The following is a 20,730-nucleotide window of genomic DNA, read 5'->3' as shown; positions in this document are numbered from 1 at the left end:
CCATTTTACCAGTCTTACTTATGTTCAGTAATTACAGACTCCACAATGCCTGGCAGATTTTTGTGGCTTGACCCATGGAATAAGACACTACTCCATGCACTGGGAATACAACCTATCCTTTTGTCCAAAGTATACTTACAAGACATTTTAAAGCTGTATTATTTGCATGGGAAGCTACAAAAACGCGCCTTTGAGATAGGAAAGGTGTAGCTCACAACCTAAATTGTTTCAAAAGTTACATTCAGTTTTACTGAGAGCAAATTTATGCTCAAAGGGAAGAAGAAATACAGCATTAGATATTACAAATAAATGTTTATATAAAATCATTAAATAAGATGCAGAGCAAGGAGAATGCAGGTCTAAGTTAACACAATCTTTAATGGCAATGGTTATATTCAATACATTTCAGGAGAGACCCGTTTCAGAATTTAACGACTATAATTAAAATTTGTATTTAGAAATACACATGACTGTATGAAAATAGGTTAATTAATAATATATTGGCTACCTGTATTGCACCTCTCAAGTTGATCCCTGTTTCAATAGCAACATAATATGATGCTTGGAGAAATGTCCTTTGCAATAGAAGAGCAAAAAATAAGAGTACAGCCAAAACATAAGCATTGGACAGGAACTCTTGAGACGAAATAAAGAAAACACCCAGAATTTTAGTCTATAAAAAAAAAAGAAAGTTAGAAATCAGGTGCAATGGTAATTTAATTACTAGTTTTGCATAATTAATAAACAGAGATAACCACAGTTTATGACTTTGAAAATGCGCCCAACCTTATCTGAAACCTCACAGTTTATTAATTCAAAGAAAGAGTCATATAATGTGCCAACTCAGTAAGCTTTATTTAAATGCAGAATGACATTTATAGGATTTCTGATATCCTTCCAAAACTCTAGGACACTAAGTAACTCCATATGGTCATTTGCTAAAAGATGTGCACTGCCCATCGTTGGAAAGGACTAGTTAACATCTTTTCAGCGAATTTAGTCTCCTTATTTTAGCACCTCATGTTACTGAACACTAAAATGACCTTCACAAATTTGCCAAAACCACATCCTTCCAACTCCTGGAACTACGCGCATTATTTTGGTCTGCAGCATCTTGTTCAGCATTTTTATTTATGGTCATTACCTCCTAGCAAGTTCATGAGATCACCAAAGTGCATTCTGAAGCATGTCGATAGCTTACTAGGAAAGCAGTGCATTTATTCTGGATTATATTTAACAAGCAGACACCTTTGGTGCCACAACTAGCCAAGAGGCTGGCTCATTTTGGGAAGCCTTCTGAAACTAAAATGTCTCTGCCTTCCTCTTTCTCCCCTCGGCTCCTTCAAAACTTTGACTGCTGGCTAATGCTGCCATTGAAGGCAAAATTAGGAAGAGATCTCTTTCATTTCCCTCTCAGAGGGCTTCTTGTCATTTACACTCTGGCTGTATTCCTTGCTCAGCACATTTCTTCTTGCCTACATAGTTTCTTTGCTGTTGGTGTTTTCAAGACTGCTATAATACTTAAACTGTATTTCACAAACTCTCACTGTCTGTACATTTTATTAGATCTGATATGCACCTTGCAGTTAACTGTTTATAGAAACCCCACATGACAAGTTAATACAGAGGCTAAACTCAGTTTTTAAAGCAGTGCTTTTTTAAGATGAGGCTGAGCCGGCTGAAAGATGAACAAACTTCTCCCTACCTCTAATTGCACCTGGGTTGCTCCAACCTGCGTGTTTCTGTCACTTCCTATGCATTCGTTTGGGAGCTAATTGGATCTCTTCCTGAGCCAATTCAAATCACTGACAAAAGAAAATCAGCCCAGCAAAAAAAATCTGCTACTTCTCATTTAATGGGCCAAATCAGACCACAAAAGTGTCCAGTCGGTGCCAGAGCTAGAGCAAAGGAGAGAACAGGAGCAGGGATGACAAGGAATGTGAAAGGAGGAAGATCAAGTCCTTTCAGCAGTGGTGACCCAATAGGTCACTTCACCTTCTTGAGGAACCAAAGTCTTGCGGTATTTTTTCCATCTCTTTTTACTCCATCTTTTGACATTCATAATTGCTCCTGCCATTGCTGTAGTAGGCACACTATCTATCCCTTTGACATCAGTAGGGTAATTTATAAGCTTAAAAGCAGAGAAATGTATGCTTACCTTTACAAACAAGTAAACAAGACGATGAGCAAAACAGTTTTTGAAAGGATCCTTTGTTTTACTCCATGAGAAGAGCGCATACAAGAACACATCCAATACAAGTTTCCTGACACAGTGCCTCCCACCTCACAAAGCAATATTCCTTCTCGTGAGAGGAAACTAGTCTGATCTGACCACAGAACTGTTTAACCATCTGTTGAGGTGCCTGGAGGGTCTTTCATCAACACCAAAGAGTCATTCTCCATATCTGATCACTTCCGAATGAACTGTGGAACTCTTACATTGGCCAAACTAAGCAGCCGTCAAAGGACTTTTGTCTACTATGTAACACAGACAGACGTGTGGATTTCTTAGGTTTACCCCCTTTTCCCACTTATGTGGCATTTGTTACAAGCTACTCAGATTCAGACCAAGGCTGGACACAAAGAAAAGCAAGTAATTGTGATTCCAATCCTGTAAATCTTTGTTCATGCAAATGTTCCTTATTTCCATAAGGAGGCATCTTGATAGTCATATACTACTTCTATGTATGTATACAGTGCAAGAACTTACAAGAACATGGAAAATTTCCCTCACTGACACTGAACAGTGCTGAGTTTTATGCTTTGAAAACAGGGAATAAAACCTATTTTATTCAATAATTTATTTCTTGCTCTCAAAGGTAAATTTTTAGATGATAATATTTTCCAATTCAGCCAGGTACTTTGACTTCAACCAGATTTGATGCACATAAACATGTCTGCAGTCTGTAGGGCCACTGAACTAAATAAGGAATTAGCCTTCACTGGGCATACTTGTTTCTTTAAACCTGTATCAAGTGCAAAACTCTGAACAATTATGGTACACATCAGCAATTATATTCAGATAGACAGTTAACTACTGTTTTAGTTATTTGTAACTTAAAGGGATTTTAAGCCCTAAATTATTACTTATTCCACAGTAATTCAAATAGGCTACAGCAGCATTATATACGACAAAAAGTCTATGGTACAGTAAAAGTGAGCCTCTCTTCCAGATTATTTATCATCTTGCAAGTTCAGCTTTTCAAATCAAGTTAACTTGTCTTCGACCCTTGCAAGATGTAACTGTGGTTGTAAATTTATTCTTGCTGTAACTCTGTAGAATAAGAAGGAAGACTCAAGGCTCTACATTTAGCCTGGAAGCTTTAAAAAAATGTACCACAGGTCTGGAAAATTACAAGTACAACCAAGTCTCCTCCCATGCTACCTGTAAGGCCTTGACAGTGGAAAAGAAAAGAGAAATTCACAAATTGGCCAAGACCATGGCCAATTAGATGCATCCAATTTATCTTTCTGACTCTTAAATATAAGCATTAGGCACATGGAAGGTGGAAGAACTGCCCCTGCTGCTCAACTGTACAAGTTTAAGAGCCACCTGTTGTTTCCTGTGCACTGTTTATATACTCAAATACAAAACAGAATGCAAAACAGTATATAACTGCAAAACGTGGTGGTTTAAAAAAAAAAAAAAAAGAAAGAAAAAGCACATTTGGGGAAAAACGGGATCATGTACATTTGTGACGTTTTCATTTCAGACATATCTTGTTAACTTGCAACAGTGTGAATCTTTCCTTTGAGTTGCCCTTCCTCAGGTCAGCTATTATTTTAGCAGTTCTTCACTGGGATTTCTTTTTATTTCAATACAGGGTGACAACCAGGAAAAAGTGGCATCTCTGTAATACATTAAAAACTAAAAAAAGCTTCTTATGAAGGCAAAGCTAGAACATACAAGTCTGTGACACTGGGAGATCGTGATTGTGAAAGCTACTAACGTGACAGCAAAGAGAAAGGCTAGAGCATTATCACAATCATGAACCATGAAGGTTACAGGTTGTGCTGTATTATATCAAAGGCAGTAACAGAAGCAGCACAATTTCAATGCTGTCCTACAGATACACCTGGCTAGTACTGCTAATTACTGCAGCTAATACCACTTTTTACTGTATTTAAAAGAATACCATTTTTTACGCAATCATGTTTTGACAAATCACACTTTTCTAGCAATGAGATTTTGGTGCAGTGTTGATTCACATCAAAACACTGTATAATAGATAAACAAGGAGGAAAAGGGAGATGAATATTCTTGTTGTGTCTTCTAGTACTCACTTGAGAGAAAATGAGGACTTAAACATATATACATAAACGTCACACACAGACGGTGAAAGCACCAAGATATTTGCCAAGTCTCAGATGCATTATCAGGCCATTACGGTTTACAAAGTCACTGAGCATCTATGTGTTTAAACTACAATAGTTGTTTAAGTACACTTGTCAGCCTGCAGGAAACACAAAGAAGTAACTGAACATCTACTGAACTTTTTGCATATAAGACAAATAACCTTGTTTGAGAAGTTGATGAACTAATTAGATGTTTTATTTTCAGAAATGGCTTTGGGGACATTCAGCGTCCCCCCCTTCCTGATGATTTCAGGATAATACCACTTTTTAGAAGTGCCAGTAGGCTCTAACACTCAGAGAAATTAATGTCATAAGAATGTTCAGGGATGGCCATAAATATTGATATTGGAGTTATAAATAAACTTATATATATATATACACACAAGAGTGTGACAGAATTTAAGATGCTGTTGTGCTCTAACTGCGGCACTAACTAAAGCAGTTAATACTGCCCATGACTCCCACGTGATCGCAGAGTTCCAGCTCCATGGTAGTTTATCTTTGTCACAAAGGGCCTGAAGAATAGAGCAAATATTGTATTTTAGGATCCATCTCTTCGCTTTCAGTTTCACAAACAGAATTTCTGTTTGAAAGATACAGTTGAGCCATTACAACATCTCCTCAATCTAATCTATTTAAAATGAAGAAATGTCACTTTAAGGGATGGGTAAAAGACACTCTCCGCTGTACTCACAGTTTACTTTGCTTATCCAATTCTGTCCCACCATACGGCAATTCTTTCCAACGCCCTCAAACTCATCAGCACAACAGGCACAAACAATGTCTCCCCCCAACTTATCTTTACCTTCATAAGACAGTGTTTTAGGAGGCTTGTTTCTCACACCTATGCAGCTCTCAGGTTCTCCTTTCTTGACTCATTACAAGTAAGGATGTAACATTCCTAGTAGTAGAGCTGGTGGTTTTTTTCCAAAGTAGACCCAGTTGGCTAGGTATGTGTATACATGTGGGAGTTTTCCTGAACACCTCCATCTGTTTACAGATGGTTTGAATAGAAAGCCTTCATACATTTTAGAAAGATATTTCACCTAATCCAGCAAAAGCAATTTTCAAATGTAAAGGTAATTAGCCTCTTAACAGAAAAAGAATGTGCAAAAATCAGGTCAAAACAGAAGGAAAAGCCTCTTGGAGACCTTTTAGCAAAGGTAAATATACACCCGTAAGTGTCACCCATGGACTGTCACCATCAGTGAATCTTGCTGTTAGGTAATCCCCAAACAGTATAAATGACCACAACGATGAGGCTACCACTTTGCTACGTATGGTGAGGATGTCAATGCTGGATGAGGCCGTGTAGGGTTTATCTGGACCAGACCTGACCTTTTTCCACAGAGAAGCACTAGCTGACACTTTAATAGGAAAATTAAACAGGATAATCTGTAAATTGTGATTTGTTATAAATTCAGCTGAAACAGTGTTCCAAACAAATTATCAAGAAGCAGAGCTCAAAAGCTCCCACAGTACTTTGCTGCAACATAGCCCTATAGTCTTAATTTTTTCATTTCCTGCTTTAACTGGTTTCCATTGAATCTACTTGCTACATTAAAGTTTCCAAATATTGGGATAAGGATTGCAAAATGGATAAACAATTAATTTTAGCCTGAGGCCTTTGTTAAATTCTCTGCAATGCATATGATGTATTTAAATATTTACAGTGGACCTAATCCAAAGTGTACTTGAATGAATGGGTATATTTCTGTTAGCGTCAACAGACTTTGGAAATAAAGTCTATATCAAACAATAAGTGAGCTGCAGAAATAAACTGATCTTTCTCATAGAAATCCAGCCTGAGTGACCTCACCTTATAATGAAAAGATGTTTCCTGAGTCTGTCTTTTTTTTTTTTTTTTTTTTTTTCCTCTTTAGTTAATCAAGAAGTACATCTGTTTCTTCTTGGGGAACATTCATTTAAGTAGCATCCCTTAAAAATATGTTTCAGTTGATCTTTCAAAACCAATCTCCCCAAAGACCCTAGTGGAAATTCTTTGTCACAGTTAAATTACTTGGCATTTTATTGTGATGACAAAAGCCTGCTTTAATCCTCTTAGACATCACTCATTTTTGGAAACGAAAAGCCAAGCCTATTAAAACCACACTTTTTCCTTTCCAAAAAGCACTTGGTCACATACTTGAATCAATCTTTAATCAAGACTGTACCTAAAATCCTTATGATACTAGTGGGATTCTGGATATGCTTCACCATTGTCTTGAATGAGGTTATTTTCCAGAATGCAAGCCTGACTAGATGCGTGGGTAATGTGTTTTGCTCCCCATCAAGGTATAAAAGTAGGTAATAGGCAGTACATACATACTGTCATTTCTAGCATTCACAAATACATGGCAGAGTCACTTTCTTTACTGAGGCCAAATAATACATAGTCATAGCATTACTTTTTTGACTCCTCTATTTTTATGAAATTTTGACAGTACCTGTGGGCGGATGGTGTTATTTCCTTTTCCAACATTGTGAACAATCCCAGAGATGCAGAGCGGACCAGCAAATCCAAGCAAGTCAGCCAGAATACGGAATGTGCTACTGAGAAGCAAGGGTCTTCCAAAAGCACAGCAGAGAGCACGCCAAATTGATCTGGATCCTTGTGGAGATGATGACCTTCTGTTCTGTTCAGAATAAAAAAAAAAATAGTGAGGATTATGTTATACATTAACCTCAGGTCTGATATATTATTGGTATTTTTATCCCTGCTTTAATTAATTGACAACCAGTTGCAATCTTTGAGCTAGAAAAGCACAGGAACTACAATTATTGTTTCATTTGTTCTTATAGAGTCAGAACAAAGCATTAATTTGTACTCTCCTCCACTTCACAAAAAGAACCATGATTTCTTCCCTACCCTTAATAGGGATCAAGTAAGTGTGGTGTTTGTGGTTTGCTGGGGGAGAAAGAAAAAAGAGGGAGGGAACTGACAGTTGGTTTTGTTGTTGGTTTTTTTTTTTCCTGTGAACATAGAGACTGGAAACCTCCACTCTTTTTAGACAGGATGCAAAAGACTTCTCTTAAAATCCTGATTACACTCAGCTCCCACCAGGGAGTCAATTTGAGTTGAGGTAGTTTCAGCCCTGAATTCTCCTACAGACAAACTGTAACTGAAATAACATGGAAAAAATAGTCCTGTGAGGCCTCATTAATATTGACTCTGTAATTGAACGATTCCAGGGTCTTATTAGGAAGAATGATAACGGTGTTCAGTGAATACAGTTTGTAATTACTTCCCACATCAAAACAGAGGCCATTTGGCTTTACACGCATTTAACCAGTAATGTGTTTGACATGCATGTTTTGGTAGAGAAATTTCATTATTTGTATGAGGTAAAACTGAGTATGTGATCTCTCTGTATATGGAAAGCTATGCTAATGGATACTTCATTTGCATCATGTCTGTTTATGTAATTTTATATCATGCTTACACAATAAAAAGTAATGAAAAACACAAGCACTGAGCAAGCAGACGGACGTAATTCCATGCTTTGCATACCTTCTGTGCTTCAAAGGCCTCATTGAGGCGAATGTAATTGGTCAGAGCTCTCATCGCAATGGGAAGCTTGCCTATGGTTTTCAAGTCTATTGGTTTTTTGTGGGCAGTCTTGATGAACGTATTCATCCACCAGTATGTTCCTTTGGATAACAGATTCACAAACGGCTGTAAGAATCGAACGCCAAGGTCCTGGAGATCCTCAGGAGGTTTAACTTCTTTAGGAGTTTTGAAGAAAACATACCTCTGAAATTCAGACAAATACCAAAAGAATCACACTAAATGCATGCAAAATAAAAGTCCACAAAGAATAGATAAAAGATAAAGGATGTCGCAGATAATCAATGAATCAGTCTTGGTTTCTTAAAAGTACTCAAGGAACTTAGGTATTCAAATTCGACCAATACAGCAATCCAGTTTCCTCAGGTACTGAGTAAAATCAGGCATCCAGTCTAGAAATAAATCATCCTAAACATTCACTGTTACTTCATTTACGGGGTACAAATTTGCATACTTGTAGAAAAAAAAATACTTACCTTATATTTCAAATAGTACAGTCCCAGCCTCTCTCTCTGAGTTCCAGACAGTGCAACATGGGATGCACTAGCTTAGGCACAGCCCTGAGGCTATCACAGCGATTCATCTTCCACACCATACTGCCTCGCATTTAGTTAGCTCCCAACATGGAGTTACCTGTGCTGTCCTGAATGGGTCTGGGAAACCACCAAACTAGAGAGTGCATATGGCACCAACAAATGCTTTCATTGGCTTAAGTATCAAAAGAGAGAGGGCAGACTGCTGATGATTTCTTCTTGTCAAGACAAAACTTTCAGACATCGCTTATTTTGAGGAATGAAAAGCCAAGCCTCTTAAAAATACACTTTTCCTTTCTGAGAAGTACTCAATCACGTATTTCATTCAATCTCTACTCATGAATACCTAAATCCTATTAAACTTAGTAGGATTTCTGGATATGCTTCACTACTATCTTTTCTCCAACCATAGTTGGAGAAATAATTCACAGATCCTAGAAAAAATGGTGATGGGGTTGGGAAAGGCCATCTAGAGGAACAATGGGAATGGCAGAAGGAAGGCAGAAGGTACAGCTGGGACTGAAAATCAAACAAGACAATCTTCTGTCTTCTGGAAGAAGATGGGGGAATGCAGGAGAAAAAAGGTGAGGGCAAGGTCTGCTGTTTCTGCTAACATAGAGGCCTCACCCCTCAGTTTTATGTTCTTTTTCTAACCCCCCCAACCCCAACCCCTCTTCCTCCTCAGCAGTGGCCAACTGTCCATGCACCCCAGTCCCCTCCTTCAGCAGCTGCAGCAACAAGCCTGGCTCTCCAAACTCTCCCACTGACACAATAGGCAGTAAAGAAATCCATACTGCTGGCTAGTTCATTCTATGCACCAATGACATCTTTTAATAATTCAACCCAAATAAATACAACATAAAAAAGATTACAATAGGCAGTGACCATTTGTTATTCTTCTTTGTGACCTATAATTCCACAGTGATTAAATCTCATTTAATTACACAGTTCTATTACGAGGAGGTTCATGAGCAAGTGTCTCTGATGTCACATTTGAATTTTACTTTTCCCACAAGCCAATCCAGTGTTTTTCATTTATGATATAAATTCTGAATGTCCTGCATTGAGGTTTTTATTCCTCTTTCTTTCAAAGATGTTACTGAAAAGGCTGCTTTTAGACATATTTTTTGTCCTAAGTTATCAAATAAACATACAAACACACAAAATCCCCCAAGAAAACCACAAAAGAACAAATACATGGTAGACACAACTCTCATTGCTGAAAGTGTTACTGGAAAGAGTTCACATACTAATGTGAAGGAAACAGCAAGAAAATTTATGTGGAAAAGTTTCTTTCCCTCCTGAGACTAAGTTTAATTTGTGCACACAGTTAAGTGTGGGACAGGTGAAGGGAAGAACTTTGGCATTTATCTATCCAGCAGTCTTCAAAACCATCTCTCAGTTTGGATTATGACTGCAGACACCGCAGAGGGGAAAAAAAAAAAAATATATATATAGCTGGGAGGCTAGATAGCAACCTCAGCTGCCCCAATAAATCACTTATTGTGATTGCCTCCTGAAAAATGAGAGATATTATTTGTGTGTTTAAGATATTCTCTGACAGAGCAGACAACTCCTTTCACCCAGTCTTTCCTTGCATCAGAAACTGTGAATCATAATAGACATTTTTAAAACAACCTTGAAGAGATAAAATTCATCTTTATTTAACTACAATGGAGTCTGGCATTTTTTGAAATTATGGATTCATCTCACCTAACAAAATTTGATTAACTTCGATTCTCAAATATATTTCAATTTCTAACTGGATTTTTCTCTCCTTTCAAAATGCATTTCATACTAAGTACCCAGAAAGGGGAATAAAAAAAAAACAAAATCCAAAACAACAAAAACCACAGAAGGAGACTTTTATGATACTAACTTACCCTCACCCTGATGACATTGATTTCTACAGCTAGTAGCATTCCATAGAGAACAACCAGGAGTCCTGTGAGGCAAAATCGAAGCTGAGAAAATCCAACCCCATTATCACAGAACTTTACAAATTTGATGGTTTTAGTTATGAAAGCTAAAGTCCAGTAGAACAGCAATGCTATAGGGAAAAAAAAAAAAAGTTAATCAGCTCCACAGTTGCAAAAATATGCAATAGCAGTATTAAATATTCATTCAGAAAGAATGCAACAAGAATATGTAAAACCAGAGTGGCCTTTCTCATGTCAAAACAGAAGCCTAATTCAACTCCATAAACATGAAAATATTAAGATAATGTTAGCTCCAAATTCCTTTCCTATTAGATTTAGTGGTATTTGGAAAGTTTCACAAACTGAAGGCTGCTGAAGGAAATTTCCATCTGTTATAAACATGCATCCGCACAATGAGTTCAAGGGAGGGAGTTGCCGCACAAGTGAAGGTGGCTGTGAATGACGCTCTTCAAATTTGGTTAATGCTACAAGACTGCTACAAATTTGGCTTGAAGGAAAAATCATCTCCTTCCCCCTGCAGATTTCTGGGACATATGCAGGAACAGATATTAAAATATTTTCTCCAAACTGCTGCTGCTCTGTTGTTCAATGCAAATTCCGTGTATGTAATTTATAATGCAGAGACACGGGCACATCAGGGAAGGGTGTTCTGGCATTCATAGAGCACAACTTAAACTTTTGAGAGTTCTATACTGAACTTCTTGTCTAAAAGTGCTCATGCTACTGTCAGTTATAGATAAATAATCCCTGCAGTAAGCTCTGGTGATTTGGAAACACACTCCATGCCATTCACCACACCATAAGCCAGCTCCTGTTGCCCATTCTTAAGGAAATACCTTCTAGGGTATGTTCTTTTACATGAATTTTTCATTGCTGCTGTATCTGCCATGGTACAACAGCTGGAATGTGCTCTAACTGCCAAGAAAAACAAGGATATGCTTTCTGAGTGTCTTGCTGCAACACCAGAGAAAGTCTTCAACCAAGACATTAGCAACTCTAAGTCTAACTTACAAATATGGATAATCATCAGGAACTTGCACAAAATTCCAAACAATCTGTGGTGTTCCAGCTACCCTGAGGCACCCTGTGGGGATGTACTGTGGGGCTACCCTTTCCAAGCGAAAATAAATTCAACACAGAGAGTCTGTATGGGATTTGGGGCTGCCAGTCCTGCTTCTATGGAAGTCAATTTCAAAACTCTCATTTAAATGAGAACAGCAAGTGGAACAGTGCAGGAGTACTGGGCATTAGGACATTAGCCAAGAGAGTCTATCTTCCTCTAAAATTAATAGGCCAGTCTGTAAGAAGAAAGCACTAAGAGGTCAGGTATTTCAGCACTGTATTTTAGTGGCTGATGCAGTTGCAGAGAGGATTTAAGCCACATACTTACAGAATCCCTCTTATAAAACTATAGCCTTCCTATGTGAGGCTTCTTACCTTCTTCCCAATTTATACTGCATCAAATCTAATCTCCTCATCCTGCTTCAGACTGTTTCCTACCTTTAAGGCACTATTCCTTCCTATTTGCAATGTATCTGGCTCTAAAAATCTCACTTCATCCAAGAATACTTTCCACATTGTTCTACTCCTAACCACCTTTATATGTCAATCCTTGTGTTTTGTCTCATTCTCCTTACAACAGGCTGCGAATGCATCTTTCTCAGAGTAAAGAGGACTTACACAAACATTGCACACTGAAAATCTGCACCAGCAGAGGACACCTAAAAAACCAACCAACCCAACTGGTATCTATGTAGAGCTCTTAGAATTAGAAATAAGAACTAGCAGAGCCATTCTCCTATTTAGAATTTAAATAAGGGTCTATATGACCTTTTTAATTATTATTATTTTATTAAAACATTCATTTATCTTTTATGTAAGAACTATTAGAAATGTGCCAAAGGCAACATTCTCAGGTGATAACTGACCTCCCACTGTCATACCTTCTAGAAGCATTTGAACTTATTTAGCTTCTTACCTTTGAATACAAGTGTATATAATCTAATCTGGCAGATGTTCACAGGCCCCTCAAGATAAGGGTCCTTGGAAAATATAGTTATGGCTCTTCCTTTTAAGCTGTGTTTTTATCATCTGGCTGGTGAGTGCATATTGGCTGAGACTTTCTAGAATTATCCCCAAGAACATCCACTGGCCTGAACTGCCTAGTAATCAGACCAGAGAGGCACGCTTTCATTTACTTGATTGCTTTAAATCTATTCTAGATGCCTGCAGCCTAAAGGACCTCGCTTTTTCTTGGGCCACGTAAGCTACCACAACCCACAACATCAGAGTGTAGATTCTCGCCTGGCGCTGGACCACTGAAAACTAAGCAATGTGGAACTCAAACTATTCTACACCTTTATTGGATTAAGCCCAACATATGAAAAACCATGCACTTAACTGGATGGGATTTATTAATTAACCTGTGTCTGTTTGGAGAGAAATTTTATGTACTAAGCAATAAGCATTGTATTTATATGATAATAGGAAGTGCCATTTTAAACAATCAACTAATTCCAAGGGAATTAACTACAATGTCAAGGCACAAGAAATTTAAATTAGAAAACTAGATTACTGTCGAAAGTGGTAAGGCAGTCCTGTAATTATGATTGGTTAAAAAAAAAAGAAAAGACAATTTTCTTAAATCAAAAAATTCATGTGTTCCCATACTACTATACCTTTCAGATTAAAAACTCAAAGTCCTATTGTTATTTCATAATTTTCTCCTACTGTTTAATTTCTGAGATTTATTTATCTATAAAACAAATAAACTAACTTAAAAAATAGTGCAATCAGATGCTACCATTCAGTTACATACTTTGAACGTCGAGAAAGCTAGCAGATTTTCCAATTCAGTAAGAAAACTATTCTAAAATGTGTCCTGCTAAACTGTACAGCTGATATGCACCCATTCTGCAACACTATGCAAAAAGCACCAAAATTAGCATTATTACCAGAGTCCCCTGGTAAACAGCACTATACTGGCAAAGCTATGTTTGTTGAAATATAATTACAGGGCAAAACCATACAGAGAAAATGATCCAGACCAGTTCAAAGTGTTCCAATAGTTTGGACACTCAACTGGGACCCTGGACTCAATCATTAGCCTCAGAGAATAAATATTCGAAACCTTGTCAACTTTTTTTGATAAGAGATAGTAAGAACAACTACTTCAAAACAGCCAACAGCCTGAGCATAAAGCTGAAATGCAGGATCAGTACAGGAACTTTGCGTCCTTGTCTTGCATACCCCAAGGGAATGTGCTAATCCCCGGGTCTGTTATGGCGTCTGCCTCTTGCTTGTTTATGAAGAACTGCAAATGGACTTGGTTTCCTTAAGGTACAGAGTGAAAAAGATTTTAAAAAAAGAAAACGTCTCAAAGGTTCACAGAATTGGAAAATTCAGAATTAATGAACAGACCTTTAAGGGTCTTCTGCCCTGCATCAATGAGAGTTCCCCCACTGGATTTAGTAAATTTTGGATAAGGTTATGTTAGCCTTTGCTTTATACGGCTACCAACTCTTTGCAAGTGTAGGCACCGATCCCGCAGCTGAGGCGGACGATGCCCTGCACTTAGGTGGAACTTCACTGACGCTCAGAAGCAGCAGAAGATGCCACATCAGGTCATTTACTTTACTCTGTTTGTGGGCGCATGTGTAATAGTACATCTCCTCTACAATGTTTTACTAACAAAGAACCCTCTTTCGGTTTCCTTTCTCACATACTCAGCAAAAGTTTATCACCAACTTAAGTTTTCCTCACGGTTTCCATTTACCTCATTTGTATTAGGCTCTAAAAGAAAGCTGCTTCATGGCCACACTGCACTCTAGTGGGTTGATAGCTGAGTATAGGTAAAACTTAACTATCTCATACTGGGCTAATGTGCATAAAGTTATCACCACCTAGTCCCAGATGTCAATACAGAGTAGTTGCAACTAACTCTGAAAGATGACGATCCTCACAGTTAGATAACAATAAATTTGTGCAGTCAAGAATAAAGAATGGAGACTTCCAGAAATGTCTGTCTTGGGTTCTCTCGCAAACACAGGACAATGAAAAGAAAAACAGAGCCAAAAATAAAATAAAAATCAAAGGCCATCACCTTGTGAAGACTTTGGATTAAAATTCAAATCAGACCAACTAAGTGGGAAAGACTGTGGTAGTCTGATTTTCTTTTTTGCCTGAGAGTTAGCTATTAAGATTAGATTTCCTAAAAGGAGCCTATTCCTTGGAAATTCTTGCAAAATGAAAATTCATAATTATTACCTTCAGTATCAATAACACTTACTTAAGTGTTGGTATTCATTGGTATAACTGTTTACTATTCAAGTATTGTCCAGAGCTTATCCAGCATCAACACTTTAAATACTGAACAAAATTATCAGAAGAGAAATCTCTATAGAGAAGGGATTATGCAAAAATGGGTAATCAATTACCAGCTGTAAATTTGTGCTACCCTTCTCAATGACTTAACAGCAGGAACGTGGTAGCAACACTGAATAATTAAACACTGCATTATACATCTAAAATCACAACAAAAAAAACCCCCAAGAAAATCACTGCTTGCTTTCCACAGGTGATTGTAACCGGCTAGCAATGCTTTCCTAAGACACAACATCTAGTACTGTGAGATGGTGTTAAACAGACTGTGTGGACTTATTAAAAAAGTAACTAAATGACTGCACCTGGTTATAAAAGACAAAAAAGATCCTACTTAAAAGAAGGGTACAAGAAGAAAAGCAGTCCCAGATGAGAAGACATAAAGGTTACCAAGCCTGAACAGGAATCTGAAGTTTTTAAAGAGGAATGAGGTCAGGTTTTTTTCTTTTGTTGTTGTTGTTGTTTTTTTACAGGAGTTACAGGCTCCTTCTGCAGAAGAGGATGTTCGCTTAACACAACATGCAGTTCAAAATAATATTCAATATTTAAAAGCTTTCTCAAATCCAGTTGTTACTGACATTTTACCACCTGAAAAAAACTAGAACGGAACTTTGATACACAGAGCTACAATGACACAAGACACGCCTTAGCAGGATCTACTAATACAGAAAACCAGCGCAAACAAAATTTGATGAGCCAGGACCACCAAAGAAATAACAGCTAACAGGATAACTAAACATGTAGACATCCACAGTGGAGAACACATCACCAACTGCATGATTGTCAGCAGTAATAGATTTCCCATAGCTAGCTACAATTTATTTACCATCTCGCAGAAAACAGAGTATACTTGGTAGTTCTTATACATAGCATTTTCCATTCAAAAGCAGTTTACAAAGGGAGACTGAGGAACAGGAAGCAAGAAAAGCAGGCAAAGTAATATATCCAGGGTCATACTGAAAGTCAGTGATGTCATTAATTTCCCTTGACTCCCTGCATATTTCAGCAGACCACACACACGAAGATGGCTTCAATTTTATATCATGCTTAAATGCAACATGCTGACAAGAAGGGGGATTTGGATAGCTTTTAGAGTTACGAATTTGATGTGCTACTTTTCCCACAAATCCAGTTTTTCCTAGAGAAGCCTTCGGCCCATTGGATCCCCAAGAACACCATACAGAATACTATTAGAAGTTAAAAGCATTGAAAACAATGAACTGTTTCAGGAAAACTCAGAACTGAGTCTGGTAACGGCAGCCAGCAGACCAGAACACAGGTGTAGCTTTATCCACACAGGCCAGCACTGAGACCGCGATCACCTGTCATGGAACGAACAGACACCCAGCACCACGGTTGCACTTCTGAGTCTTCTAAGTTGTGAGACGTACCGATTAACAACTTTGGGAAATTGGATGTTTCGATATTATGGTAATAGACGACCGATGTGATGGCCGCCAAGAATGCCATCCCAGCTGGCATGTACAGGTGTAAGTGGCGCGATTCTGAAACCCTTAAAAAGAAAAAAGTGAACATCTATTAAAATCAAACCCTCTTAGCTATTTAAATGTTTCCCTTTTAATTTATGGATTGTATCCTGTACCCAGCCCTGACGTACGATTTTCTAGAATGAGTTATGGATGTAAAGCTCTCCGATTTTCAATTGGATTTATGCTCCTAAATCACACAGTTTGATTTCAGATTCCTCCCCTGTGCTGAAAATGAAATGTGTGTACTCCTATTTCCTACTGAAATTAGTTGGAATGTTGTTTAAATTAGGATAAGCAGCTCAGCTCCAAAACGAGAAAAGTTAATTTAAGCTAAACTAGTTTGGGAGCTGTCCATCAAACTATGTAGGTAAGACCAACTGACAGCACAGTTTAAGATTTCCTACAGAAACATTTGGCAGAAACGTTTATTTTTCTTTTTCCAGTTTGGGAGAAGGAACAGCACCACAGCATGGGAATTACTTACAGCGAGTTCTGCTGTCAGTGACTGCAAGCCAACAAACAAAACCTATAACAGAATCATATACCCTTAAGCTTTGTCCTATAAAGAAAAACTCCTGATGCTTCACTTGACATAGCAGCGGAGGGGGTCCTGCCAACTACAGCCCTTTGGGAATACGTGAATTGTTGGGCAACGTTGTTGGTTTGTGCAGAGGTAGATAGAATCATCCCCGCCTCTTTCCTCCTACTTGCCATCTTCTCCTCCTCCCCTTTTCTTTCTTTCACAAAAGTAATGGAGTTAAGAGGTACAATTTCCTCTGTCTCCCAACCAACTCCAGGAGAAGAGGCATCAAGAGGAAATCTTCAGGACACAAACACTTGGGGAAATTCACTCCTTGTCCTCTGAACCTCATGGAAAATAAATTAGCATCCCTTTGTGTACGTTGGAGAGACAAAAGGGGCAGTGCTGTCAGGGAGCTGGAGACCATCACAGGACATCTCAGAGCAGAACGTCCCAGATGACTAACAGATCCGTAGGAGCTCAGGAGGACCACATCCTGCATCTGTACTGGGAAAGGAAAGCACTCCCTCACATGGACGTAGTGCTGAACTCTGCAGAGCTGGCTGGAGCCATGCTGACAGCCTGTGTCATAAACACTTAACTCATCTTGTTGACAATGAGTTGTACATGTATACAGCAAAACCAGAAAAGATCCTCCAGCCTCTGAATTCCTGGTAATGCCAGGGGTTTTTGTACATCAGGGCTGAATTCTCAGCAAGGAAGAAAAAGCAATAGGAACAGATTTCTTCAGACAGTCTAAGCTTCAGTAGGTAACACTGCAGGAGTGGGAGGTTTTTTTAAAATTTATTTCAGAGACAGAAGTTGCTGGAATTCCCCTATATAACTGTATCTCCAATGCGCTGCATCTACTGCTGAGGTGCCAAAGCCTTTGGCACCCAATTGCTGTCAAAAGGACTTACCAACATGATCCCTTTTGTGTCTTAGAAAGCTGCGGAGTCTCAAAATCTGCTTTTACTCACTGGAGTGCTCGCTAGCCTGCCGAGTGCTTGGGAGGCACGGCTGTGGGTTGGCACTCCCCCAGTATAGCTAAGAGCTTTGATTCTCATCAGGTGACACTTATTACTTAACAGCAGCATTCTGAGTCAAGTTAAATAGCAAATAAATATAATGAGAGGAATTGCTAAAGAGCAAAATAAAACAGAAAACTCAAAGCAGGAGATTTTGCTCTGAGCATCCCACACCCTGATAACTCTGAATAAGCACGAGAAAAAATCCTTTTTAGAAAAACCTGGCACTGAGAAACATCCTATTTATATACGTTTAAGAGTTATAATAATGATGATATCAGCTTCTACAGCAGAATACTGCAGTGCCTTTCACACTAGTTGGTGGACGGTTATATAGATGGCTAAACACGGAGGTTTTGTTCTATTTAACAAGGAGCTTCAAATTTACAATCCTTGGGTTGCAAATTCATAATACTTATGAAAATCAGACCTTTCTTTAGGGGAAGATGACCATAGTCATTGTTACACAACATTAGCTTTTTTTCATAATAAATCACTCTCCTGTATCACTTGTTTCACTTGGAATAATTTTTCCCCACAGATTACTGTTTAAAGACATCCTAAATTGAATAATAGATGATAGATCATGCTTATATAATGTGAGCTGCTCTGCTCAAGATAACAGATCAGACGTACTGCACAAATATCAGAAGAAACTCTATGGGGTGTGAGAGAAGGCCCAGTAGATCCACTCCTTTTATTAAGATGAGCAGAACTTAGTTTGTGGGGAAATTGTATGACCTACTGTGCACATGGGAGTTCTGCCTGAGTAAGGAGTGTGGGACTGGGTCCTTGGACATAAAACATATCACGAAAATGTCACCATCTGCTTGAATTGTTAGGATTTATCTGTGATTACTCTTTGGAAAGATAGTGTCATTAAGCTGAACTAAAAATGATTAAGGTCAGTTGTGCGTGTGTACATGACTTGGCAAGGCCTGTGGAATTTCTGATACAAGGTCGGTAGGTTAATCACCAGGAACACAGATTACATGTTTAGAACCACAAGGAATACGGTCTAGATGAGAATTTAGACAGGGAGAAAATACCTACCCTGAAACCTTTAAAATGCTCAGTGCTATTGGGAGAAGGTAGACATACACACTTACCCATCAGACACTATGCCCTCTGCAATTTCACACACAAGCACAAACAAGAGGATAAAAGTCAGTATCCAGCGTAAATTGTGGCCAGGAAAATGAAGCCATGTGCTATGGTGTATATGTACTTTGGAACTCTGACTTCCCCATCCTAAACAGGAAAAGAAAATTATAAAGAGCTTTCTTAACAACAAGAGTGACATACAAAGCTCCTGCATACAGAAAAGCATATATGTAACAAACTAGTGTACTAAAGTTGACACAACTGTGTTGTTAAACATGCACATATTTGAATATTTTCAGAGCTGTGTTCTCATTGCTTTACTTCATACAGAATAAAATCAGTAACGCAGACAGGACACAGCCTTAAATTCCTATACTTTTAGCACCTTACTATCGAGTAATTACATGCATTAAACATTTTTTGAATATATTAGCAGTTTAAATGAACAACAAATGAACATTTTGACAAATAGGCACAAACACTATAACACATACACTATTTTTTCTTCACTTCAATGCATTTAATTTAAGAATTTACACCTTATCTTACTTTTTTTTTTTAAAAGTAACTCATGCTCTTGATCTAGATAAAAATTAGCAATACTGAGAAAAGCCAAATAAAGACAGATGACCATAAGCAGTTCTTCAGCCGACCCCCGTTTTAACAGTTGTACTGTTATTTCAGCACCGGACCTTTTATGCTCAACAGACGTGAGTGTTAAATCACGCAGCTCTTGCCATGGCTATCTAGAGGACAGACCAGGCTGAGGAGAATGGTACTCAAACAGTGACAACCGCATGTATTAAGCCACCGGGCCACCTACTGGTAACCCCAGTTTTATGTTATCAAATAATACCCGCTGCAGACATGGCAAGAGTTACAGCACCCAGGCAGCCCTCCCAGTCGTTACCAGCAATGAGGGCGGCTGCCCGGCTGCCCTAACTCTTCAGTAGTTGCAAGCACCGTTATTTGATAACGTAAGACTGACTTACCAGGTTTTCTGTTTTTTAACAGCACGTTTATTTTTTGCTTCCCGCGCTGCCAGTCCAAACCTGCAGGCAAATCCTGCCGTCTCCTCCAGCATCCCTCCCTCCCTCCGTCCCCGGCGCAAGGGGGTTGGATTCACCTGCAGGGAGGGAGCCCCGCAGGCCGCCCCCCCGGGGAAGCCCCCGACGGAGGGAGATGGGCACCGCTGCCACGAGCCGAGAGGCGCCGGAGAGCGGCCGGGCAACCTCGGAGGGGCGGCCGCCGGGGCGTCCCGGAGCTCCCTGACACCGCGTCCCGGCAGCCCCGGCAGCCGCCGGCCTCCCCGCAGGGACGGGAGCGCAGCACAGAGGGCAAGGCCAGGCCGAGGAGGGTACGCGGCACGGCAAGGCCGGGCGAGCGGCGGGGGAACGCGACACACGCGACACGGCAAAGCGGGGGAGGGAAACCCGCGGCAAGACAAAGCGAGGCGGGGGGGGGGGGGGACGGGACGGGACGCGACAAGGCAAGACCGGGGGGGTGCAGGAGACAAGGGGGGGGCAGAAGGCAAGGGAGCCCCGCAGGCACTCACCGATGAAGAGGATGGGGAAGGTGATGAAGAGCAGGAAGACGTGCGGCACCACGTTGAGCGCGTCCACGAAGCAGCCGTTGTTGAGCACGCCGTGGTCCACGTTGTAGGCGGTGGAGTTGCCCTCGTCGCCGCAGAAAGCCAGGGCCATGGCGGGACCCTGCGCGCAGCCGGGCGCCGCCTCCGCGCACATCCAGGCGGGGCCGGCGCGGGCTGCGCGGCGGCGGCTCTGCCCGCACCTGCCGGCCGGCGACGGCGG

General features: G+C 39.7%; 1 protein-coding gene across 5 annotated transcripts in view; it reads right to left on the bottom strand.

Annotated features, from left to right (window-relative positions):
* ABCC8 (ATP binding cassette subfamily C member 8) overlaps window positions 1-20,730 on the bottom strand; it is an 81,152-nt gene extending 60,422 nt beyond the window's left edge. For 2 of the 5 annotated variants that reach the window (XR_003926897.1, XM_030038908.1), the window contains exons 1-7: window positions 20,475-20,730; window positions 18,925-19,066; window positions 16,100-16,290; window positions 10,341-10,507; window positions 7,868-8,110; window positions 6,804-6,992; window positions 509-673 (exon numbers count right to left, since the gene is read on the bottom strand). Coding sequence is in view for 4 of the 5 variants with exons in the window: in XM_030038908.1 (XP_029894768.1) it covers window positions 509-673; window positions 6,804-6,992; window positions 7,868-8,110; window positions 10,341-10,507; window positions 16,100-16,290; window positions 18,925-19,066; window positions 20,475-20,664 (1,287 nt within the window). In the remaining variant the exon portion in view is untranslated. The remainder of the gene's footprint in view (window positions 1-508; window positions 674-6,803; window positions 6,993-7,867; window positions 8,111-10,340; window positions 10,508-16,099; window positions 16,291-18,924; window positions 19,067-20,474) is intronic. The other 3 variants (XM_030038907.2, XM_030038905.2, XM_030038906.2) reach the window with 3 other exon arrangements.

The sequence above is a fragment of the Aquila chrysaetos genome, chromosome 16 (genome assembly GCF_900496995.4).
Source record: "Aquila chrysaetos chrysaetos chromosome 16, bAquChr1.4, whole genome shotgun sequence".
In the NCBI taxonomy this organism is placed as follows: Eukaryota; Metazoa; Chordata; class Aves; order Accipitriformes; family Accipitridae; genus Aquila; species Aquila chrysaetos.
Note: the sequence above shows the minus strand (reverse complement) of the source record. Positions and strands in the feature narration are given on the sequence as shown.